Raw genomic sequence first — 26,109 nt, 5'->3', positions numbered from 1 at the left:
GAAGAATCTTCCTCGGGAGGGCGCCTCTGCGCCTTCTTTACCCTTCTTTTCGTAGAGAAGAGGTGGACTCTATTCGCAAACGCCACTGAATATAGGGGGCGCTACGGACGAGAGAAGGATAGCGCTTGTCGGTGTATAGACAGTTTAGCACTTTTTATCGCGCTTACTCCTAAAATTAGCAGTTTAAAAACTATTTTCATGTAAGTTACATTTATTAGAACAAGTGAAATTTTCGGTTTCTATCGAGTCTATTCTACAATATATTGATTATCAAGGAGAAAGAAAACGGTGCCTTGTAGAGGGAGAAGAAGTTTTGAAAAGTAAACATTTGGTGTGTTGTGGAATACAGAAAAGAGAAGAACATAATTTGAAGATTGTCGCACTTTGCTTGAAAACGAGTGATTTAAAAGGCGAACCCCACGAATTAAATTGTTCATTAAATGTTAAAGGCGACTTCTCGGTTGTTTGCTCTTGCAAATCAGGCCTTCTAGAGAAATGTAAACATTGTGTGGCGTTACTTCTGTTCCTGAATAGAGCAAATATTTTGGAGTTAGATGATTTAAGCTGCACCATAACGCAACAATGGGGCAAAAGGAAAAGTGACGCTAAGTCAATGTATGATCCAGTACCATTAACTGAAATGTGCCACGTGAAAAAAATTGTGGGATTTCATCGGGAGCCGTCAGCTGATGAGAAACAGCATTTCAAACGCAAATTGCTTGAGTGTGCGCCGGACTCTGCAATTTCTTTACACAAGAAAGGTAGAGTACGCAGTACTAACCTAGTCACCAACAAACCCAACCTGCAACCTAATCTAGTCACCACTGAACCCAACCTGCAATCAAATCTAGTCACCACCGAACCCAACCTGCAATCTAACCTAGTCACCTCCGAACCAAACCTACCAATTAGTCTCAATCATGCTTCTGAGCTTGCTATTTCTGAACCTAACCCATCTGTTAATGGGAATTTTAATCAATTTCAGAATGAAGCTAATTTGGATAGCACTTTGGACACAAATAAAGAATCATGTAGGGTTTTGTTGAAGCACGCTTCAGATAACAATTGTGTAATAGACAGCATTAGTGCACCTCAGATGGAAATAGAAAAGGTGGATACGCAAAACTTTTACCGCGAAAGAATTGTTATCACTGAAGAAGAAGCTTTAAAAATCGCTATCGAGACTGAAAAGCAGGGTGGTGATGGCTCCGACTGTGAAGAAATTTGGGTACAACTCAGGAGAGTTCGAATTACAGGATCAACCAGCTATGCCTTATTTACGTATAATGGGGATTGGGTGAAAAAATAACAAATCACTTAAAAAACATTGAGTTCAAGGGAAATAAGTATACAAAATTTGGTCAGGCCAACGAATTAAACGCAATTAGGAAATACCAAGAAGTAACGGGCTCAACTGTTGTATCTACAGGCCTTATTATTAATTATTTATTGCCGTGGCTAGGCTATAGCCCAGATGGATTAGTTTTTGAAGGAGGCATACCAGTAGCCCTAATTGAAGTTAAATGCTCCTTCGAAGCCCAAAATGATTCTCTCGATAAAATATTTGACAACAAAAAAATTAAATATTTGACTAAAACCAATGGGGTTTATGCCCTAAAAAAGAAACACAAATATTATGGCCAAATTCAACTTGGGATGGCTTTAACCAACTTAAACGTTTGCCATTTCATTGTGTTTGGTCAAAAATTAAATGAAATAATTCTCATTCATGTTTATCGTGACTTAGCATTTCTTGACAAGTATTTAAAGAAATTAAAAACCGTGTATTTTAAATATTTGCTTCCAAAAATTGCAGTAGAATGAAGGAAATAAAAAAGTCCAATTCTTAAATTTTCAATTTAATCTGTTTGAATTTATTTGTTTAATGATATTAGAATCTTTTATCGCTTAATATAGGTCGGGATAAGTTGACGATCGAAGCTCCTATGTCTTTCATTGCATTTAGATATGGTAACATCTCCCATTCAAGCTTTTGGTTAAAAATGGCAAAGATTTTAAAGCGTTGAATCGCTCTCTCAACGTGTACCCTTGCCTTTGCTATCGCTACATTTTGTCGAGCCTCTTGAGTTGTTAATTGTTTCTTCTTCCCAAGGTACGGAGGCCTTATAAGTTCAATCCCTCTGTCGTAACATTCTTGCTTTATGTAAAAGCCTTTGTCTACCATGACCCCATCTACGTAAGGTATTAATCGGTCAAGAATTTTAGTGTCTGACGTGATAAATTTGTCCGAGGCTCTACCACCATAAGCGTCACTGAAAAATGTTATGTGCCCTGCGGGAGAAACACCAACTAAAAACTTAGCTGTGTTAACTCCCTTGTAGAATGAGTATGTCAACAAACTACACCTCAGACACTTTGGCTTCTCAATAGGTATTTCAGTACAGTCTAAAACTACCACTATGTTTTTGAAATTCTCGAAACATTGTGGTATATTTTTCTGTATTTCATCCTTTGATGGCCATTCTACTGTATCTCTCAAAACATCCGCTAACGCTAACACTGCTCCTTGAAAATATCGTCTACAACTAGTTTCGGGAATTATAAACATAGTTGAGAGCACACTGTATGTCAAATTGAGCTCAACGTGTGTATGTGTGTGTCTGTCACCGCGTTCGCAGTTGGGAAATCGGAGCAAACGTATTGTTAGTTTCCGGACTGCGTTCGCAGTTCACAGAAATTCGGAAAACTGTCGCTACTTGATGGCCTCTAAAGGCTCGTTTACATGTGAGCGAGAATTAAGCTTAAAGCGGAGAGTAGAAGTTGAAAGTCGAATCTTTTTCTCGCGCCTAAAAAAATCGCGTCTGCCAAAAGCGTTTGTTCCCGCTGCTCCACCTGCTCCTTCGTTTACATACGAGCTGGGCGGTAGCATGCGCCTAGATTGCAGAGTTGTCTTTCAGTCGGAAGTAAACAACTAAAATGGTGTCGACTGTCGTTAGTTTACTTCTGCTTAAAAAGAAACTATTGCTATTGAAAAACATTCGACATTTATAACAAAAACACAACAGAAAATTAGAACGGAACGTCGTTGGTGGGCACATCCTATATGTAGAAATAGAAACAAAGAATGCTATTTTCGCCTTTTGGAACGTTACTTGATATAATTTGTCAAGATTTGAAAACAATAAACATCTAAGGTAAGAACAGATCACTTCCAAACCGATTATCTGGCTCTTGGCGTGTGCGGTCGCAATCATAATCGCTCCGTAATCCTACTGAGACTAGCAAAAAGGTTTATCGCGAATTCAGCTTATCGCTTATCAACAAAGCGGACTCGGCTTCGTGAGAATGACGGGGAAAAAGAAAACCCCTAAAATTAATTGCCAAGTATGTAAAAAACAAATAACCTCGACTCAACCAAATATCTCCTGTGGAATCTGCAATGAGTTTTCACACGGCGAATGCATTGGTGCTATAACTAACGAAGAACTTCAATACTACTACAAAGGAAAACAAAGTAAATATAAATGTAAAACCTGCATTACTAACCGAAATGATAGCTCCCTTATCGAAACCCCTAATAATAACGACGATAGTGAATCAGAAACTGAAGAAAGTGTAGCTGGTGAAGAAACATTAACAATTAGTGTGCTTATGGACAACTTAAACGAATATTTTAGGGTAGATAGCCTACATCGGACCAAAAATAACATAGTAGACAATGTTCTATCGTCTGTTTCTTTATTGGTTGAGACCGTTTCAGAACTCCAAAAGGAAATAAAGAACTTGAGAGAACAAAATGCTTTAGTGCTTAGGCAAAACGCAGAAATACTTGCACGAAGTATTGAGTCACCAAACTCAACCCTCGACCGGAACCCCTACCTACCCATAGGACGACCCCGCGAATTTTCAAGTCTAATTACACAACCCAAAATTCATGAAAAACTACCCCTTAATAAACCCACATCTGAAAATAATGATAAAAAACTCATTCAATTTGGAACAAAAAAATCAAGCCTACTTAAAGGAATTGCAAGACCTGCCAAACAACCTAGGAAAAAAGCATTGTTTATCTCAAGACTGCCCGTTGATACCACCGCAGAACAACTTAGGGACTCAATTAAATTTGAAACAGAGTTAGAAACAGTGCAGTGTATACAACTCAACCCCCGAATTAAAGGGAAGTATTATTCCTTCTACGTCACAGCAAGCGAAGAAGAATTTAAAAAATTACGCGATCCCCAAAATTTTCCAGAAAATTCACTAATAACAGACTTTCGCGGTCCTCTTTATGAAAACCAGAAATTTAAAACCACTTTACAAATGACTACCATTAGGGAAGAGAATTTGGGAGATAAGGCACAACACGATGATGACTAGAAACCCAATTATATATTACCAAAACACCCGGGGTCTACGTAGCAAGGCCACTATATTTTTAAATAACGTAATAGAAACAAATTTTGATGTTCTGTGCCTAACCGAAACCTGGTTAAACCACTCTTATAGTAGCTCTGACTACTTCCCTAGAAATTATAATGTTTTCCGTACCGACCGAATTAAACGAAGTCTTGGTGGAGGAACCCTAATAGCCATTAAAGACACCTTTAAAACCATAAGGCGATCAGACTTAGAACACCAACATGAATCTGTTTTTGTTGAAGTGCGCCTAAACAATCGAGAAAATTTACTATTAGGTTGTACTTACTTCCCCCCGGATTCTTCAATATCAGATTACGAAGAATTTAACGATAATATTAAAAATCAATTACTTAGCTTTAAAGGGGATATAATTCTTTTGGGGGATTTCAATCTCCCCGGTGTCAATTGGGACAACTGGAACCTTAACGAATGTGGTTATTATGCAAAACATAAGGCGGAACATATTTTTGAGCTCTCCCACCTAAACAATCTCAAGCAACTAAATTATAAAAGAAATAGCAGTGGAAATATCCTAGACCTCTGTTTAGTTAACAGCGACAAATGCACAATAGAATACCACAATGAAATCCCGTTAGTACCTATTGATAAATATCACCCAGTTTTTACGTTAGAATTCTGCACGAACCAAAAAATTCAATATGAAGAGTGTGTATCTAGTAGATTTATATTCATGAAGGGAGATTATCAGAAACTGTATAAAACAATCAAAGACATCAACTGGTGTCCAGTATACTCATCTAGGGACGTAGAATTTTGCATAAACTATACAACTAAAAATATTCAAGAAGCAATGGAAATCTCTATCCCCCGTAGTAATCCAAATAAACCCAGAAATGTTACAAAAAACAAATATCCACACTGGTATTCCCGTGAGCTCATCAAGGCCTTAAAAAATAAGCGTTACTATCACAGAAAAAATAAGAGAATCGGTAATGAAAATGATAACTTAAAATACATTATAGCTCGCAAAACGGTTAAAAAACTTCTACTACGTGATCAACGAACATACTCAAATGAAATTTGTAATAGTGTTAAAAACGACCCAAAAACATTTTGGCGGTATATAAACAGTAAATCCAAGTCAAAAAAGAAAAGAATCGTGATTAAAAATGGAGATAAACTCCTTACAAATAACGATGAAATTGCAAATGAATTCAAAAAGGTTTTCTCGAATATATCGAATGATGACTCTATACTTCTACCCTTCACACCTAAAAACAAAATCCAATGTGAATTTTATCAATATATAATATCAGAACAGGAAGTAAAAGATACAATTAAGAAACTCAAACCTAAGCTATCATCTGGAATAGATGGAATTCCAAACTTCGTAGTAAAAGGCTGCGGCGACCTACTTTCACCAATATTAGTGCATATTTTCAACCTATCACTAGAACTTGGGCAATTCCCAAGAATGTGGAAAGAAGCTCTGGTTTCCCCAATATTTAAAAAAGGTTTGGAAGCCGATCCGAGTAACTACAGACCAATCTCCCTTTTGAACTGCTTACCAATGATATTTGACATGTTAATGAGTAATAAACTGTACAACTGGTTCAAGGTTAACTTACCCGAAAATCAGCATGGCTTTGTCAGGGGTCGATCTGTTGAAACTAATCTCCTAAGTACTCTTGAATATATGGCTCCTGAAATAGATGATAGAGGACAGGTGGACATCCTATATGTAGACCTATCAAAAGCGTTTGATAGAGTATCCCACCGTGTTCTACTTCAAAAACTTAATTTTTACGGCCTAACGGGAAAACTATTGGCCTGGATTGAAAGCTACTTAAGGGACAGGAAAAACACATTAAAAATCAACGGAGAAATATCGAAAACAAGCTATGGAGTTACTTGTGGCGTTCCTCAAGGTTCTTCCCTAGGTCCGTTACTATTCAACATATACACCTCCGATATACCCTTGCAGATCCAGGACTCCAGAATTTACATGTTTGCCGACGATAACAAATTATGTAATTACATTCGCAACGAAGAACACTGTGGAAAACTAAACACTGACCTAATGAACCTTCAGAAATGGTCTACCATAAATAATATACCTATAAACGAGGATAAAACGTATGTAGTGTCTTACACCCGCAAGAAAAATAAAATTATTTATCCCTACAAACTGAACGGAAAAACACTCAAGAGAGAAAAGAACATACGCGACTTAGGAGTCTTGTTTGATGAGCGATTACATTTCATAAGCCAAGTTGAAAACACCTCAAAAAGCTGTTTAAGAACTCTCTGTTTAGCACTCAAAATCGCTAAGGATATAAACTCACCCACATGTTTTAAAAGATTGTACTCAACTTTAGTGAAACCGAAGCTCTTATTCGGTGCCTTAGTATATAGTAGCTGTAGCCAATACCAGATATCTAAGCTCGAGCGTATCCAGAAGAAATTCGCTAAATTTTACCATCAATACTTTAGCATCAAAACCCCGTTTAAGTACGAAACAGTTATTAAGACATTAAAAATGGACTCAATAAGGGACACCTTAATAAAACTAGACATACTCTTTCTAAAAAAATTAATTCACAACGCTATTGACTGTAAAGAACTCTTAAGTCAAATCAATCTAAATATCCCAAATCAGAAGACAAGAATTAAAAATTACCAAATTTTCAAACCACAATTGTCTACAATATACCCTATGAGCCGGATAATGAGAAATTTTAATATTCATGGAAACAATGTTGACATTTTCAATGATAAGAAGTTAAACGTGAAAAAAATAGACCTTACTTAACATGAACCAAAATGAGCATAGTTTTAACTTTTAAACCCCCTAATAATTTAAAACCACACAAACGACGTATCATTATACCGATTGTCCCCGCGTGCAAATACTTGAAGGTCACACCTACGCTGTACTGTTTATTTGCACGAAATAAAAGCTTTATTATTATTATTATTATTATTATTATTAAGATGCGTATGTTGAGAATGATTTTGATTTAATTGTCGAGCTTGAAATGTGATTACACGTATTTCAAAAATTTTATCTTGTTCTTTTAAAGAAATTCTCAATGGTGGTGCCTAGGCCTATTTCGCGAGATAAACAAACGCAAAAATATCAAACGATATTCGGTCCTTCGATATTATTGGCTTAGAAAATCACGTGACTCTTTGCGAGAAGGAAACACGAGCTGAAGATTCTACTGCGGCAGATCGGAGCTTATTCCGAACACCCGCTTCATCTATGAGCAACAAGCGCGACTTAAAAAGCTTTCGCTTGTTTGTAAACGGTATGCCTAGGGAACGCAAACCCCAATACGCCTCATCTCTCCGCTTTACGCTTCGACTTTTTCCATTTCTCGCGCACATGTAAACGAGCCTTAACACCACCATGCACTAGTCTTCAGTCTATACCACATACACACCAATCTGCAACATTGGCTTCTACTCTGTTATCGTTAAGATTTACGCGGTGATCAGCTAGGGTTACGAGAAACGTCTAGCCTCCCTAAGGTGGGATCACCACCGAAGGTTTTCGCAATTGCGCACTTTCTTAATATTTACTGGGAGACGATTGCTATATATACCCTAGATTTCCAAAACTTTGGCAAAGGCAGTACGCTAGCGGGGAAACCAAAATAATAGTTTAAGTTCAAACGATATTACGAATAAAGTTTCTTAAAACGATGTAAGTATAACTAAAGCCATAAGTTTATAAGATACATATCTTATAAACTTATGCTAAAGCAAATATCTGACGAAGATAATAATTAATATCAAATAAATTTAAGAAATTGTTTAAGAGAAACCCCTATCAATCAAAAATTTCTAGTCAAAGTTTATATAGGACGAGTAATGAAGATTGCATATGAAGTCGAAACACTATACACATTTCATAGTCAATATAGAGCGAGTAAAAAAGACGTTACTCCATTGTAGTACAAACCACGGAAACTCTTTTGCAAAGCTAATATCGGACAAGTAATGATAACGTTAGTTAATAAAAAACTGAGTAATAAGGATACAGCTTCCACTCCATGTTTCATATTTTATAATCCTTCCTTGTTTTAGTATTCGAGATAATCCTGTATTCCTGTTTCTCAACTCAGAATTAATTATAAAAAAACGTCTTGATTTAGACCAAGGCCGAAAAAACAAACGATATGTGTGAGGTTTATCATTTGACTGAAGTTTCAGATATTGCAATTGTTTTAGTTATTTTTATCCATTTAATCCTTAATCAATATTAAATTCAATCAACTGATTTTACTGTTAATCGATCCATTCCCTCCAAATTAATTGAAAAATTACATATCTACGCTTTTTCAAGAACAATTACATTTTCCGAAAACATTTTATCATGAAATTAATTATTTTGAAGGGAGTACGTGTTGAGGGGTCAATATTGAATATTTGAAATATTCTACTGACTTTCTAAAAAGAGCAGGTGATCTTTGACATAATTCGAAAGGAAAATGTAAATATTTAATAGTGTTTGCCAAACAAGGGTGTTGCATGAATTTATACATTTAATTTCGTTAATCGAAATGCTACATTTCTATTGTCGCCTCTATGAAGAAAAGATTGCACTGCAATTTCCCTCTCCGTGCTTTAGAATTTCTTGGTCATAATTCAGTCTTCATTTGAAACGTCATTTCTTCATTGTTGGCGCTACTTGTACACCGGTTACGTATTACGTGTAATCATTTTAGTACGCATAAAGACCATTTCGGAAAACACACAGGGGCGAGGCCACCATTGGGGTATTCTCCCTCACACCAAGGGTCACTGCCAGACTGTGCCAAAGTTCACTACAGGCAAGAGGCTAGTCAATTCTCACTGCCTATAGCGGGGCTTCTAGGCAAGAGAGAGAGAAGACCACAATGGTGGCATCACCCCTGTGTTTTAATTATCTGTATGTAATTTCCAAAATGGTCCACTCACTTACAAATGAACACCGATTACACTGAGTGATCGGTCTTTCTGGCGCTAGCGAGTGTCAAGCCACAACCGTAATCATTCATGTACACGAATGTTTTATAGTTTTAAGTTATTAAGGTTGGCGGGCAAGTCCGGAATAAGTTATTTATCATAATTTTTTGAACATCAGTCTTCTCTGAAACATACTGCAGATTTAAACATTTTGGTGCAAACTTCAAAATTTGTCAAGCCAGCCTTAATTAAAACTATGCCCGTCAAGGTGCTTTCAAGTTAGTAATCGTCGACACGAAATCCCTTCAAAATAATTTATTTCATGATAAAATGTAATTGTTCTTGAAAAAGCGTAGATATGTAATTTTTTCAATTAATTTGGAGGGAATGGATCGATTAACAGTAAAATCAGTTGATTGAATTTAATATTGATTAAGGATTAAATGGATAAAAATAACTAAAACAATTGCAATATCTGAAACTTCAGTCAAATGATAAACCTCACACATATCGTTTGTTTTTTCGGCCTTGGTCTAAATCAAGACGTTTTTTTATAATATCTGTCACTTCAGTCTTAATGAAATTAAAATTTGAATAATTTTATTTTTGCTTTACCGTCACACATTTGGGGTTGATCTATTTCTAATCGCTTAAAGAAGTACTTAATAATAGCTAATTACATTTAACTTATATCCAATAACATTGATTTTCATAAGCATATAATGTTGTACTTTTTTATGAAAGTTTAACAAGATGGCCCCGGCCAAATTAAAGCCCCATCGTTTGTAAGGCTCCATCTATCGAGGACATTCTATCTTTGGAATAGGTATTAGTTACCCTTAACCCCATCCATTTTAAATCGTCAATAAATCCCTATAACATTTAAAAGCATCAATAAAAATCACCAATGAAAGAAAATATTCATTAGTGAATAGCCCCTCGACGCGTTGCTTTTAACAGTGCTAAAATGATCGCTTGGAACCACTAAATAATCCCTCAAGTACCTACAAACACCCACAAGTACCCGGGGCAAGCACCCGGGGCAAGTACCAACAAGAACCCACAAGTACCTACAAGCACCCACAAGTCCCTACAAGCACCCACAAGTACCTAAAAGCACTTACAAGTACCTACAAGCACCCACAAGTACCCACAAGCACTCACAAGTACCTACAAGCACCCACAAGTACCTACAAGCGCCCACAAGTACCTACAAGCACCCACAAGTACCTACAAGCACTTACAAATACCTACAAGCACCCACAAGTACCCACAAGACCTCACAAGTACCCACAAGCACTCACAAGTACCCACAAGCACTCACAAGTACCCACAAGTACCTACAAGCACCCACAAGTACCTACAAGCACCCACAAGTACCTACAAGCACCCACAAGTACCTACAAGCACCCACAAGTACCTACAAGTACCCACAAGTACCTACAAGTACCCACAAGTACCTACAAGTACCCACAAGTACCTACAAGTACCTACAAACACCGACAAGCACCCACAAGTACCTACAAGCACCCACAAGTACCTACAAGCACCCACAAGTACCTACAAGCACCCACAAGTACCTACAAGCACCCACAAGTATCTACAAGCACCCACAAGTACCTACAAACACCCACAAGTACCCGGGGCAAGCACCCACAAGTACCCTGAGCAAGCACCCACAAGTACCCTGAGCAAGCACCCGGGGCAAGTACCCAAAAGCACCCACAAGTACCTACAAGCACCCACAAGTACCTACAAGCACCCACAAGTACCTACAAGCACCCACAAGTACCCACAAGTACCTACTAGCACCCACAAGCACCCACAAGTACCTACAAGCACCCACAAGCACCTACAAGTACCCACAAGCACCTACAAGTACCCACAAGTACCTCAATCACGCGACTTGCGGACGCAGGCTGCTCGCGCTATAGGTTCAACTTCCACAGAATGAAGCAAACTGAAAATGTCAACATAACTTGTTATCAGGCACAAAGCTAGGCCCTCCCTTGTTCTCAATCTGGTTGAAAATTGAAGAAATGGGTATCAGCGCGCTAACAGGTTAACCTGACGTTTAACTCAAGAGCCGTACTTCCGTAATTAACTAAAATTAACACACTTAGACTTAATTGTTTTTCATGACACTTGCAAAAGGCACACCCTGAATACTTAATTGTTAAATTAAGAGTATTCCGAAAAGTAACTTCGCTCTAGTTTTTCAGTTAGAGGTGGTTAAATATCATGAAAAACCCCATGTTAATCTCCATAGGAAAATTGGTAAAAGCATGTGAATTTTGCTTTAACGTTACAAAAGAGTATCAAGTCATATCTACAAGGGCCTACCGGCCCTGTAGAATACGGAAAGAGTAAAGTAGAAGTCTATGTTTTTACCTCTCCGTGTGACGTAGTCCAGGAGAGGTTCTGTAACGGGCGTGTCTGTCTGTCTCTCCGTTGTTACACCCACGTGACCGCGTTCGCAGTTTGCGTATCGGAACAAACATGTTCGCCATTTCCGAACTGCTTTCACAGTCAAGGAAATGGCTCCTCTACTTGGGTTCTCACACCACCATCTTTTGATCTTCGTCCATCCCACATGGACACCAGTCTGTACATACTGGCTTCTAATCACCATCATCTTCTGGTCTTTGTCCATCCCACTTGGACACCAGTCTGTACATACTGGCTTCTAAACACCACCATCTATTGGTCTTCCGTCTAATCCACATAGACACCAATCTGTCTCATTGGCTTCTAACTCCATCGTCATCCTTTTGGTTTAAGACATTCGCGGCGATCAGCTAGGGTTACGAGAAACGTCTAGCCTCCCTAGGGTGGGTTGTCCACCAAAGGTTTTCGCAATTGCGGTTGTTCTTGCTTTTAACTGTAGTTCGACACACTTATATACTACCTATTTGAGTAAGGCAAAGCAACCGGCGTATGTTTCATTTCAAACGCCAATATTAGTCAAGTCTCTCAAGAATGTTTAATTGTTCTTTATCAAAACGATGTAACGCTCAATAAGGCGAACAACTAACGAAGAAAATATTTAATATTAATGGAATTTATTTCAATATTTAAGATAATCTTGTTTCTCAACTCAAAATTAATACGGAAAGAGTTAAAAAGCAGTCTATGTTTTTGTCTGTGTGTGTCCGTCCATTGTTACACTGGTGCGTCGCGTTAGCAGTTAGCCTTGTGTTGATGTGTTAAGAAATCATACAGAACCTTAATATTCCCTTTTTCCATAATATAAAGTGAATATGTGGAAGTATTTTTCGTAATTATGATGCATTTAGTACTTTTGTAGCTTTAAAGCTCTGTTTCATTTTCCAAAGATTTTTTTTAATATTGTTATTTGAAATGGCTGTTTATATATTACTTAAGCTATACTACATATGTATATAAAATAATTCTTGGTTTAGTGATTTCATGAAGAAAACTAAGACCTAGACTCCGGCGGGTATATCAAGTATTATCCGCAATAGGGTCAGTGAAACAAAGAGTAAATAATCGAGGCCTGAGGTTAAGTAAACTATGGGCTTTGATTTTCGTGTCTGAAATGAAGAGACATCAACGGTTCAGAGTGAGCCGAAAGTTAAATACACTCTTAAATAATCAGGTTAAGATTTTGTAATAGAAGAAAAGATCCTTGTGACAATTAGAATAGTAAAAGGGCTAATGGTAAATGGGTATTAGCTACAGACGTTTTATTATCTTTATGGTGCGCATTGACTATTAGTGCGTCTAGCTACAATTTAGCTTTGGTGTTATTTAACGTTAACATTCATGTTGGCAAACTAATCAGAATATACGGTAAACAGCTGAAGCGTAGACTTCATTTCCTGTTCTTTTCCCCATTGACTGAATTCCATGTGTCCGAGATTTATTCTTATTGGATGTAAAATGTCGTCTGCTTTACTGTATATTCGCTATGCTTGGAATACTGCTTCAATATTTCGTAAATTTTCACTTCAAAAAAGAGAAATAATTCCATATCTAGGTAAATAAGTTTGCAGTAGCAAAGAGGGTAGAAAGAGGGGGAGTAGAAGCTAGCGGCTTTGGCAAGGCATTTTGGGTGTTCTCGCTTTTCTTTTTTATTTATTTGTTATATTTTCCTCCTAATATCTGGTTCACCGTATTTCAACCAATAAGAGGTCAGAGAAAGATGCGCGCGCACACCGGAAGCTTAGAGGTAAACTTTCAAAGCGAGAACACTCCAGCCAAGCCTTCTACTCCCCCTCTTTCTACCCTCTTTGGTAGTAGTAGACCTCTTGACTCGGAGAGGTAATATTTTGGTTTTCCCAACTTGTTCCTTACTATTATAATGGAAACGAATCGTATATATACCCCAAAATTTGAAGAAAGCGGGCAAGAGGGGTACAGCACCCTTCACTTTAAACGTCAATATTAGCAAAGTTTGAGATGATAATAGGTATAACTTTATTTTAAACGATTTAACTATTATTAATGTTCATTATTGAAGATTAAAATAATTAAAAATTATATTTATTTAAATATTAAAGATAAACCTCTCGTGCAAAGAGAGAGATTATCATCGCCTCCTATATCTACCAAGGCCCGTGCATGTGATATATTTCCTTCATTGCCTCATATATCTATCAAGGCCCGTGCATTGTGTTATATTTCATTCATTGCCTCCTATATCTATCAAGGCCCGTGCATTTCTATATACTTTTCGAAACGACAACCAAAATGGGAAGCTCCTCTCAGAAACATAATAATTTCTTTTCTCTGTATATGAAATGAAAATATGGATAATATTGCGCTCCTTCTTTAATGGTATGAATCCTTGCCTGTCAATTAATATTTTACATAGGAGTAATACGTTTTTAGCGAAGTCTAGAGAGGATAAACATAAGCGAGATTGTTTCGAAAAAAAATACTGCTTCCACTAATGGGATTATACCCCTTGTTACCTCTCCGTGTGACGTAGTCCAGGAGAGGTTCTGTAACGGCCGTATCTGTCTGTCTGTGTGTCTGTCTGTCCGTAGAAATTAAAATTAGAATGTGATAAACTTAAAATAGATAATCGCCTCTTAAATGAGAAAGTTAAAATTCTTGGTAAGCACTTAAAATTTTTACGAACTTCCTTACTTAACTGATAACCTTACAGAAAATCACGCAAGTATGGATGAAGCTAGTTTACAAAATGAACTGCGAGTTACTTTGTTAAAGGAAGCCAATGAACGACAAAGAGCCGATCACCTTCTATTGCAACACGAGCAACTCAAACAAGTTTTTGATAGCATGGATACTAGAAATTCTGAACTGGAAAAGAAGTTTGCCGAGCTAACCAGAGAGGCAGTGGACATCAAAAACAGAGAAAGAATACTTAAAGAAAAGTTGAATGGTATGTGAAGGTGTTATGGGATGTTAAGGCAAATGTACTGAAACCCCACTTGTACTGTTTAAATTTGACGTGAAATTTGTAATTGTGGGAAGAAATAAGTGAAGAAAATGGATCTCTGACATATCTTTTAACTATTCGACTCATTTACAACACACAACTGAATTAAAGGGACTGCAAAGAAGGCATCGGCGGGTGGGTAAAAATTATTTGAAAAACGTCAGAGGCACGTGGCCGAGGAGAGGCGTGATTCAAAGAAACTTAGTTCGTTTTATTTCGAAAACTACTACTTCATTGAATTGGCGCTGCAATCTCGCGAAAAACAAGGACTAGATGTCAAGTTCCACTCTATGAGGAGTCTTTGTATCTTGGTATCACGTGATGTCTGTGACGTATTTTTAATAATTTTTGCCCACCCGCCGATGCCTTCTTTGCAGTTCCTTTAAACATTAGAATAGAAACATTATGCTGAACTTAAAGGCATGGATTAACTAACGCTAGGGGTTGTTCGTTCCCCCTAAAAGATAAAGTATACATGTTCCAAACGCCCCTAGTAGCAACTACTATCCCTAACAGGAAGTTACAAGAAAGTTGGACCAAATGTCACGTGCCCTATGATGTCAAAATTGAAATCCTGCCTAAAATTGGGCGTCACCATCTTTAAAATCCGCAAAAACTATTTATTTTGCCTAGAGATGGCGCTATATCTACATCCGTTTTGGTCCAATGAGTTGGGGGGATAAGGCAGGAACCAATCAGAACTCATTCTCGAGGGCGGAGCTAAAACTAGCCTTTACCTAGTTTAGCTAGCTAGTCAACTCCAGCTCTCGACTATGGCGGCATCTAGTGGCATTTGTTTGAACTAAAGCACTGCTTTGCTAATTGCTTTAAAGGAGCCTACCCTAAATTTTTGTTTTAAGCAATACCGTCTGGATCACTTTATTTTTACTAACGAAACGATTTTAATGAAAGCACAATATTTTAAGCGATGAATGCTTTTCTTCAGACTTGATGACTACAGTACCTATTGTAATTGAAATTCTTGGTACTTGTATTCATATATAAAAATTATACGCTTATTTTCCTTATTCTAAGTGGTGACTACAAACACGCGTTATTCTATTCTACATTAGATTGTGTCAGTAATGAAGTATACAACGCCTTGAACACAAAAGTGAGCGAGTTAGAATGCAAAGAATTGAGGTTAAGAGAAGATGCTGATCGCTATGAGGCAGCTTTGGAATCTGCCAAATATCAAATACAAACAGTTGAAAGATTCCGGGAAGTTACCGAAAAAGAACTGGAAATGACAAGGAATTTACTCTTGGATATGCAAGCTTCTAGTGACGAGAAGTTATCATCTGGTAAGTCTTCAGTAACGCGCTGATCAATCTTCTTTGTTGGCTCCATACCCGAAATGGTGCATAGTCTTTAAAACCCGCATAATACTGCTATAGTCACGACGCACTCGGCATAGTGTAAACGTGCTAGGCATTATCTAAAAGCTCTCGACGCGTTGCAAAAGCTACTCGACGCGTTGCAAAAGCTACTCGACGCGTTCCAAAAGCCACTCGACGCGTCCTAAAAGCACTCGGCGTAATCGGTGCAATCTGAACATACACTTCGTATTCAAGGACAGATATTATTTATTCTAACCGTTTCATATAACACCACCATTTATTAAAGCGGTAACATTACGTCAAGACAATTAATATCACATGTCATGACAGCATCAACTATTAAAGCGCTAATATTACGTCATGACAATTAATTTCACATGTCACAGCTAAAAACTGTCGATTCTTATCAGGGGCGTCAACTTCATTATCTTAACACATTTTCTTTACTTTTTATTTCGGCTGACATTTTTACCATAACTTCGTTGTTATGGCAAAAATTATTTATTTTTAGCTTCAAAAAATGTCAGCCGAAATAAAAAGTAAAGAAAATGTGTTAAGATAATGAAGTTGACGCACCTGATAAGAATCGACAGTTTTTAGCTGTGACATGTGAAATTAATTGTCATGACGTAATATTAGCGCTTTAATAGTTGATGCTGTCATGACATGTGATATTAATTGTCATGACGTAATGTTACCGCTTTAATAAATGGTGGTGTTATATGAAACGGTTAGAATAAATAATATCTGTCCCTTAGAAGCCGTGACAAGAACAGTGAGTGGCGACCCAAAATCAACGATGTAGTATATATCAGGTTTTTTTCCGTTTGTAAAAACGGTCTTTTTATAATATGTGTCCCTTCCTTGAAAGGCTTGGTCTTACTAATAATGAAATATGAAATGATTAATTTCAAACGGAATGGATATTTGTGTGTCCCTTCCATGAAAGGCTTGGTCTTACTGATAATGAAACGAATCGGAGAACGACAGAGATACGTGCATTGTAACTCAAAGAGAGTCCAAGTCTCAATAAACGAATCGGAGATACGTGCATTTTAACCTCAATGCCTTGGAGTTACAAGAATTTTGAACTCGAGCATGTCGATAAAAGAGATACGTGCATTTTAACCTCAGTGCCTTGGAGTTACGAGAATTTTGAACTCGAGCACGTCGTTAAAAGATCCCCCACCATGATAAGAGCTAGATAGAGACCACCCTCGAGAATGACCTACGCGACTTACGCTTTTAGCAGCACAAGGGTTAAAAACGAATTGTCGTTTATTCGCGTGAAGCCTTAGCGTTGTCATTTCTGCACCTCAAAAAACTTACGCGGAGGGGTCCTGTTTGCAGCAGAACGGTTAAAAACCAATTGGCGTTTATTCGCTTGAAGTCATAGGCCTGCCATTTCAAAATTATCTACACTCCCGTTCCAGAAATTTGCCCCTATAAAGGCAGGAAACTCGAACGACCCGTATATATCAGCCAGTCTGTCGACTGGCTTAAATGTTACCTGAGCTTTTCCTTTAAAAATTAAAGCTCCTGTGGCGCCCCAACATGCTGGCTATAATAATCTACACAATAATTTAACCTTGCCAAAGGCAGGAACCAATCAAAAGCTTAGCAGGATAGTAAACTCCACCCCTCGACAATGGGAGCATCTAGTGGATTTTTTTAAACTAAACCACAGCCAAGGCTTAATTGCTTTAATAAGCATACCTCTCTAAGTGCTCGAACTTCACTCGCAGAGACTGATGATTCTAACGCTTCACTTAAAACAGAGTCTTCTTCTAATGGCAATTCATTCAAAGCTTCTTGCTCGTGAATTGAATCTCCATCGAGGCTTTCTTCAATTTGAACTAATTCTTCTTGGGGTTCTCTAGCTTCACTTCGAGTAGAAACACTTTGAAGCCGATTTGAAGAGAGCCCTCCTAAAAAGTCTAAGTTCCTAGCATCAATTTCTAATTCTTGCTCTCTAAGTTGAGACTCTAGTCTGAGGTTTTGTTCTTCCAATCGAAGGATTTTTGCTTCCAATCGATTTACAAGCTCTTTCAAAGTATCACTTTGACTGGAATATCTTTCAGCGAGTCGTTTCGAGTGAATTTCTCTCATCTGAACCACTTCAATCCTGAAAATTAATCGTACGGATAACCTGGATAAGTTAGCGATTCGGAAATTAGGGGGGAAAAGTCAGGGATTCAAAGTTTTATCCTAAAACGTCAGGGATGTCAGGGATTTTGTTTGGCATATCAAACCATACTTTGAGCAATGCTAAATATCGGCTAGTTGTGATGAAGTGCTCTCTGGCAAACACCAATACTTTGGGTCTAATGAACTCTTAAAGGGGCTCACCGGCGCTGTTGGGGGGGGGGGGGAGACTGCCCTTGGTAAAAAAAAAAGAAGAAGAAGAAAAGAAACCCTTACCATTTGTGCCAATCCATAATCTTTTCAACTGAAGACCCGGATTTCAATGCCTGTATCAACTCCTTAGCAGATTGAAGTTTTACGCTTAGCTTCATTTTATCCTAGTCAATCTTGGAGTTTTCCTCTTTAAGTTTTTCCAAATCTTTTCGCAAATTATTTCTCTCATTATTGAGATTTTTAACTTCCTTCATCAACTCCTCTTGTTTAACAATAGGAATTGACGAAGAAAATTGCCGTCGCAGTTCGTAAAGTATTCTAGTCAGTAGCTGTATTTTGCTTCTAGCTTGGCTATGAATATTGTAGACTTCGTCTTCTTTGTCAACACACCTAATTTTTAATAATGTTGCATTAATTAATACAATTAAGCTATTTAATTGGGAATTAAATTTTGTAGTAGGCCTATATACTTTTTCTGGAGGTTTTGGTTCCGTTTTACACTTTGATCCAATTTTTGTTTAACAGCGTTTAGTTCTTGTTGGAACTTGGTTTCACTAAGTTGAAAACCTATGATTTGTCTGTGCAAATTACCTACAGAGAATATTAATAAAATTTATTAATTTTTAATGAAAATCGCCTATTAGAGTGATCGTGCACTTTCGGCCATATTTAGACCAAGGGCTGATCACTTTGAATTTGCATGTACACTGATTATGTAATCCATCAGTACGTAAAGATTATTTGGCTTACGCCATGAGTACGCAAATTACACTACGCGGAACTCTCAGATTACGCACAAAGTCCGATTACAACACCTGATCCTGTTTAAAACGAGCCGAGTACTACTTTGGTCCTGGCCAATTGTTTCATTTGGTTCATGTCTTGGTGACTGCTGTGGAGATCGTTCAGGACGCGTGTACGGAGAGCTTGTGGTACCACGACTTTGTTGCTGACGATGATGATTCCGTTTGTGCTCGACAGGTCCTCCCTCCGCAAAGAGAATGGTTTGCAAGGGTCTGGCGTTTTCGCATGTGGGGGCCAAGAAGCTCGGCAATATTGGAAGACTTGTGAAAGTGTAGGGTCTGCTCGAGTCGCTTGGGCCATGTCGACCATCTTGATGGGGCCTTGATCGAGGAGTTCCATCAAACAAACGTATTCGTTCGGTAACCGTGTTTCGGTGTGCTTGACCGTCAAGGGCAATCTGCTAAGAGCGTCAGCATTGCTGTTGTGGGCACCATTCTTGTCGAGGGGCTACTCACTTCCCCAAAAAATGTACACCAAATTTCTTATTTCCAAATATTTCCGATTTATTTCTATTATTTTTGTATTTCTTTATTTCCCGATATTTCTCCAAAAATTTCCAATATTTTCACGATATTTCCTTTAAATTTCCAATATTTCCATTATTCCTTCGTATTTCTAATATTTCTCAGTATTTCTATTATTCCTTCGTATTTCAAATATTTCTCAGTATTTCTAATATTCGTTCGTATTTCAAATATTTCTCAGTATTTCTCTTATTCCGTCGTATTTCTCTTATTCCTTCGTATTTCTAATATTTCTCAGTATTTCTAATATTCCTTCGTATTTCTAATATTTCTGATTAATTCTATTATTTAATAGCATTTTTGATATTTCTAATTCTCTCAACCATCATCATAACAATAATCTACAACCTATACGGTTAAATGAAGTTGGAATCGTTTTTAAAAGAGTACTTTTGAATTCAAAGATACCTGATTTTCTGATTATAAAAGTTTTCAGTATTAATATCAATTCAATTCAAAACTTTTTTAGTTCCATTGTTTAAAGATTTCATTTGTTCATTAGTTCATAAGATATGTTCCATAAGTTTGTCACTGGTAATTATATTCTCGTAAAGTGACGCCTGGTGAAGCTCTGTCAAAGGCTTAGTAAAATGAACTGTACAATCGAGTGTAGTCAGTTCTTGCTTCGTTCTCGAACTAGCTCCATGAATCTATATACCTATGAATATACAGCTCTATCATATGCCCCTTCTATCATGTCCATTTTTTTTCGGTGTTACCCTCGTACAAGGTCTGTAAATGCGCAAAAAAATTGCACTATTACGTTGGCTCGTACAGACCCCAAAAAATCTCGGTTTTTCGGAGCTAGGCGCGAGAGGTAGAAATATCTCAAACATACGAAACAAGGCGACGCGTACCGCTTGTGATGAAAGTGGGGAGAGAGAAATCTTTCGCTAAACGGTTAACGGTTCCTGGCCGATACTTTTGGGCGCGAAACGGCCAAGGATGATAGGGGGTGGATACGAATTCTGAGAGAAATACGCACCGTAACTTCGGACGCGATTGGGTCTGGTGGGACGCTAAAAATGGGGAAGGAATACTCGGGATGAAAGGCAGGTGGGCTACCTCAGAACTAGACCCTGAGGTTATTTTAAACTTTTTCCTCATAAATAAAATTTGCAATTGATACACTAAATTTTATATAGACTTAATATTTAATAATTATTGCTTCGAAATTGTTCCAAAAATAATAGTGTACGTAGATGACGCTGCAATAGGGAAACGCCGGTAGGGATTTATTTGAACGCTCTGGGCGTCACCTAGAGTTGTTACTTCAAGGACGATTGAAAAGATTAGTCATTTGACTGTAACTTTTCTTGCATATTTTAGCTGGGGGCGTGTGGGAAATGTTGGAAATTTTTCAAATGGAAGTGGGAAATCCACTTTCAAACATTGGCAACACTGGAATCATCTGCTTTACCGTCTACGAAGATTGTGCCAATTTGCCAAAGTTTGGCGAAAACGTTTTCTATGCCATGACAATAATTATTTAAATTTTGTTTTAATTATATGGGATTTATAAGGCTTATCCTATTGTCATGAACGTAGTCGGGTGGGGTTAGGGGTAGGGGCGTTGGGCCAATGAAACTACTGGTAGGGCCACGAGCAGTTTCCAAGAATTTTGGAAATATTTCAGGTAGGGCCAAACACATTGTAGGTAGGGCCTGGCCCACCCGGCCCACCCGGCCCTCCCCCAGACGACGGCCCTGTGCTGACAAATGCTCATAGAACGACACCTGGCAAATTTGAATACTAAAAATTTAATACAGCAATAACCATGTCAAATTTAAAAATTAAAAATACTATTGTTATTTAGTTTACCACCTTGTAACCATGAATTTAGTTTTTGCCGGTTTTTTCTGCGTGTGTTTTTGCCGGTTTTTTCCGCGTGTGTTTTTGCCAACCCTGAATTTTAAAATTTTACGTTTTTTCGATATATCTAAAGCGAAAGAAACGATTATTGGATTGCCTTATTATAATGGAAGGTGTTAAACTCTCTCTTTAAAATTTCAGTCACCCGTCGACAATAAGGATTTCACGCATTCAATCCCGCTCCTCTATTTAAACATTCAAAAAAATCGAGGTTAACTTTAAATGCAAAAGCAAGTATATACTGATTGTATATTTTTTGAATAGTCTTAAGGCGGTGTTTATCACGATCCCAGAATTTACGTGCATTTCTCCAGAAAGTGAAAAAAAATTTAAAAGCAAAAGCAAATGTGGATGAGAGGGAAAGTATGACAATGACCATAGAGCCTGTGTTAAAAAAACGCGGACATCAAAGTTTCGCCAATAACTATTTAGTCTACTAGTGACTGATGGACTTATAAACTCGCGACTTTGGTTAACCATGGCCTACTCGATCAAGCGCATCACGACGCAAGCTGCTCGCGCTAAAGCTAAATAACCGAGATTGGTTTTAAACGTATCTAGTTTTATGTGATCTTCTATTTCTTCGAAAACCTTACTTAAATCCATATTATACCTTCAAATACCTTTTTAAACAATACCAGCTACTCTGTCCTGACTACAAACACAAATCGAGGAAGTTCTAGCATACACAATAGCAGACGACGGTAACCGCGTAACCGCGAATTAACACAAGACCTATTTTAAGGGAGTGAACAGGCCCAGCCAATAAAACGGTCAACTACGGCGAAACTCTGATGACTCGCGACTTTTGGCCATTTTCATACTTTTCCTCTCATCCACTTTTGGCAAAAGTAAGTATATAGTATCTTTATAAATTAAATATAGTGTATTACAATTTTAACGTAAGTAAATTTATGAACGTAAGGATTACGACCGAGGTAATTATTTTTAAGTCTGGGAAACGAGGGGCTAATCACTTGGATTTTCTGTACTTCAATTAAGGTTTAGGTATGCGTTATTGTGGGCTACTAACTCAAGTTTCCTATTTGTGTCGCACCATTATAATTATAACAGAAGAAAATGAATTGAAGTTAGGATTAATAGTAATCATTATATCACACTTAAAGGGAGCGCATCGAGGGGCTATTCACTGAAATTTTCTATTCGTTACGATGTAGCTAAAATAATGAGCCTTCTGGTCCCATAAAACTTCGAGGTCAGACTCCTTTTGGTAATATAGGCCAGGACAGATAGGCTAAAAAAGGGCTTGACCTAGAACCTTTGAACATAAAGATGAAAATTGGTACATGTGTTGTTTTTGACCCAACAAAAAATATACTAAAAGTCCCTTGCTGTAGAGCGCGAGCTTTCACCGCCATCTTGGAAAATGGCCGCCGGGAATGCCAGCTACAACGTATTCCACATTCTTCTTCAAAAATTATGAAAATTGGTGCATATTATGAATGTAACCACGTGAACATCATAGTGAAATTTCACAGCTCTTATTTTGATAGTTTAGTCGCCATACTTGAAAATGGCCGCCGTGAATGCTAGGTACAGTTTATTTCACAATGTTGTTGGAAAATTATGAAAATTTATTGATATTATAATGAAAGCTGTTCCAACCTCATAGTAAAATATTGTAGCCATTCATGAGATAGTTTGGCCGCCATGTTGGAATGTCATTTAGATACAGTATACTTTTCAAAAATTATGAAAATTGGTAAATATCTTGTTGAAGAAGTGTAGCGCCTACTTAAGGCCTCTGACATGCAATTATTGTGAAAAAATCTTCAGGCTGACGAGATGAATATGAACGAACTGGTAGAGATTTGTTTTAAATCTAATCTTTAACAACACGAGAATGTATAAACCCCCATATTAAATTATATACCCTAATCAACATGTTGAGAATTGCAGTTTTGAATAACTTTTCTTTCTTTCAGAATTTAGGGTAATAATTTTCGAGGGGCCATTTTAAAGTTGGCGTTGATAATATCGACTTGGAGATGGCTATTTTTGGTGTTTATTAAGTTAATGAAAATCATCTACTCAATATAGGAATTTCGAAAAGATGTATATGTTTGAAATATATTTAGTATTTCCAGCAGTCATTTTCCAAGATGGCGCCAAAACTATCAGTAGCACGTCTTAAATATTCAATAATGATGTTTAGACGGTCTTCAACAATAAATTTACTAATTTTCATAACTTTTGAAGAATATACTGTATAGAAATGGCATTCCCGGCGGCCATTTTCCAACATGGCGGCCAAACTATCTGACGAATGGCTTCAATATTTTACTATGATGTTTACACAGCTCTGATTATAATATCTATCGATTTTTACCTCTCCGAGTGACGTATGTCACGGAGAGGTATTACACCGGCCGTGTCTGTGTGTCTGTCTGTCAGACCCCACGTGACCGCGTTCGCAGTTTGCGTATCGGAGCAAACGTGTTCCCAATTTCCGGACTGCATTGACAGTTCACGGAAATTTGGGTTTGTCTCCTCTGGCTATTCTACTTGAGTTCCAACACCACCAGCTTTGGTTTTCGTCCACTCCACATGGACACTAGTCTGTACTTGCTAGCTTCCAAGCACAAACATCTTCTGTTCTTCGTCAATTTCACCTTGACACCAGCTTCTATGCACCACCATCTTCTGTTCTTCGTCAATTCCACATTGACACCAGCTTCTATGCACCACCATGTTCAGGTCTTTGTCCATTCCACATGGACGCCAGTCAGTCCATTCTGGCTTCTTTTCCTTTGTCAACGTTTGGTTTCAAGATATACGCGGCGATCGGCTAGGGTTACGAGAAACGTCTAGCCTCCCAATGCGTTTTTATCTATTATTGAAATGGAAACGAATCGTATATATACCCCAAAATTTGAAGAAAGCGGGCAAGAGGGGTACCCTTCACTTTAAACGTCAATATTAGCAAAGTTTCGAAAGAAAATAGGAACAACTTTATTTTAAACGATTTAACTATTTTTAAAGTTATTTACTGGCGATTAAAATAATTAATATCATTTATATTTAATTAATTATTTAAGATAAACTTATTTCTATGTACTGACACAAGTGAGAGTTAATATAGAACGAGTAATGAAGATTGCATCTGAATCGAAACAGTACACGCATATCAAAGTTAATATAAAGCGAGTAGGGTGAAAAGATCTCTTACAAAACGATAACATTTTCTTTTTGCAGAATATTAAATGGAAATACTTAAATATTTTTCGGCATTACGATTCTTTTAGTAGTTGTGTAGCTATAAAGCTCTGTTTCATCTCAATATTCCAAGAACATCTTTTGATATTAACATTTAAAATTTGGTGTTTACTTTTTAATTCATCTTTACTACATTTATATATAGTGTAAACGTAACGTTTAGCTTCATTAAATAACAAGGATGTTAATACTTCATCTCTCCATACGTGTTGAAACGACTGGGTCTATGAGATAAGATAACCTAGATCTTAACCATAATTGACCTTGTTTCATGTCCTCTTATAGGAGGTCTTAACGGTTCAGATTGAGCCGAAAGTTAAATACACATTAGTGTGATAGATATTAGGTCCTCATTAGAATTATTGTGGATACGCAGGAAATTATTAAAACGCTTTAAACTAAATGATCATGGCAATATCTCGCCGATCAGAACTATGTATTTCCGGTTTGCCTCATTGGCTTGCGGAACTGTGTTTGGAAAGTAAATTCGGCTCGGCTCGGAGAGGTTTATTTTGGTTTCCCAACTTGTCTTAATTTTCCAACAACATGGTGAAATATACTGTACCTAGCATTCACGACGGCCTTTTTCCAATATGGCGACCAAACCATCAAACACAGAGCTGTAAAATTTTTCTATGATGCTCATGTGGTCCCAGTCATAATGTGTACCAATTTTCATAATTTTTGAAGAAGAATGTGGAATACGTTGTAGCTGGCATTCCCGGCGGCCATTTTCCAAGATGGCGGCGAAAGCTCGCGCTCTACAGCAGGGGACTTTTAGTATACTTTTTGTTGGGTCGAAAATAAGCTTTGGTCCCATTGAACCGAATTCCCATTCGACAGAACGGCTTTTTTTGCGGTGTCCCATTCGACCGAACGTAGCCAAAGGTGCGATTTTATTATAGTCCCATTGGACCGAAATTCTATTGAACTGGAAGAAGACATACTGTGTGGTTTTGCATTAAATATATTTTTAATTTCACAACTTATTATTGTTAAAATAAATGTGATTTGAAAATGTATTACTGCACTTATTTTAACAGCGTTTTAATTACGGCGAACCTCACCTACCCTAGCCTAACCTAACCTAACCAAACGTAACCTAACCTAACCAAACCTAACCTAACCTAACCAAACCTAACCTAACCTAACCAAACGTAACCTAACCTAACCAAACCTAACCTAACCTAACCTAACCCAAACTTGTTTGGAGGTAAAAAGATTATTTATATGAGTATTAAAAGCCCGCCTC

The 26,109-nt window shown here is 37.5% G+C and overlaps 4 protein-coding genes across 4 annotated transcripts; 2 read left to right on the top strand and 2 right to left on the bottom strand.

Moving 5' to 3' along the window:
- The first annotated feature begins 628 nt into the window (after window positions 1-628).
- Window positions 629-1,309, top strand: LOC149616714 (uncharacterized). The gene is made up of 2 exons (XM_089856703.1): window positions 629-761; window positions 986-1,309. Exons 1-2 carry the CDS (start codon window positions 690-692, stop codon window positions 1,307-1,309), a joined length of 396 nt encoding a protein of 131 aa, XP_089712829.1. The 5' UTR covers window positions 629-689.
- A 513-nt stretch (window positions 1,310-1,822) lies between these two features.
- LOC149616713 (uncharacterized) lies at window positions 1,823-2,986 on the bottom strand. The gene has a single exon (XM_089856702.1). The coding sequence runs from the start codon at window positions 2,567-2,569 to the stop codon at window positions 1,892-1,894; it is 678 nt and encodes a 225-aa protein (XP_089712828.1). The 5' UTR covers window positions 2,570-2,986; the 3' UTR covers window positions 1,823-1,891.
- A 9,623-nt stretch (window positions 2,987-12,609) lies between these two features.
- LOC149616711 (uncharacterized) lies at window positions 12,610-22,897 on the bottom strand. The gene is made up of 6 exons (XM_089856533.1): window positions 19,680-22,897; window positions 19,127-19,624; window positions 18,891-19,011; window positions 18,484-18,810; window positions 17,779-18,187; window positions 12,610-13,263 (listed from the first exon to the last, which is right to left on the bottom strand). The coding sequence occupies exons 4-6, from the start codon at window positions 18,576-18,578 to the stop codon at window positions 13,261-13,263; spliced, it is 507 nt and encodes a 168-aa protein (XP_089712659.1). The 5' UTR covers window positions 18,579-18,810; window positions 18,891-19,011; window positions 19,127-19,624; window positions 19,680-22,897; the 3' UTR covers window positions 12,610-13,260.
- Window positions 14,311-16,264, top strand: LOC149616712 (centrosomal protein of 290 kDa-like). The gene is made up of 3 exons (XM_089856534.1): window positions 14,311-14,376; window positions 14,429-14,665; window positions 15,796-16,264. Exons 2-3 carry the CDS (start codon window positions 14,443-14,445, stop codon window positions 16,047-16,049), a joined length of 477 nt encoding a protein of 158 aa, XP_089712660.1. The 5' UTR covers window positions 14,311-14,376; window positions 14,429-14,442; the 3' UTR covers window positions 16,050-16,264.
- Window positions 22,898-26,109: the final 3,212 nt, after the last annotated feature.

This window comes from Phalangium opilio, unplaced genomic scaffold (genome assembly GCF_054372755.1).
Source record: "Phalangium opilio isolate 3A_F unplaced genomic scaffold, DU_Popi_V2 ptg000217l_1, whole genome shotgun sequence".
NCBI classification, from domain to species: Eukaryota; Metazoa; Arthropoda; class Arachnida; order Opiliones; family Phalangiidae; genus Phalangium; species Phalangium opilio.
This window is presented reverse-complemented; position numbering and strand designations above follow the sequence as displayed.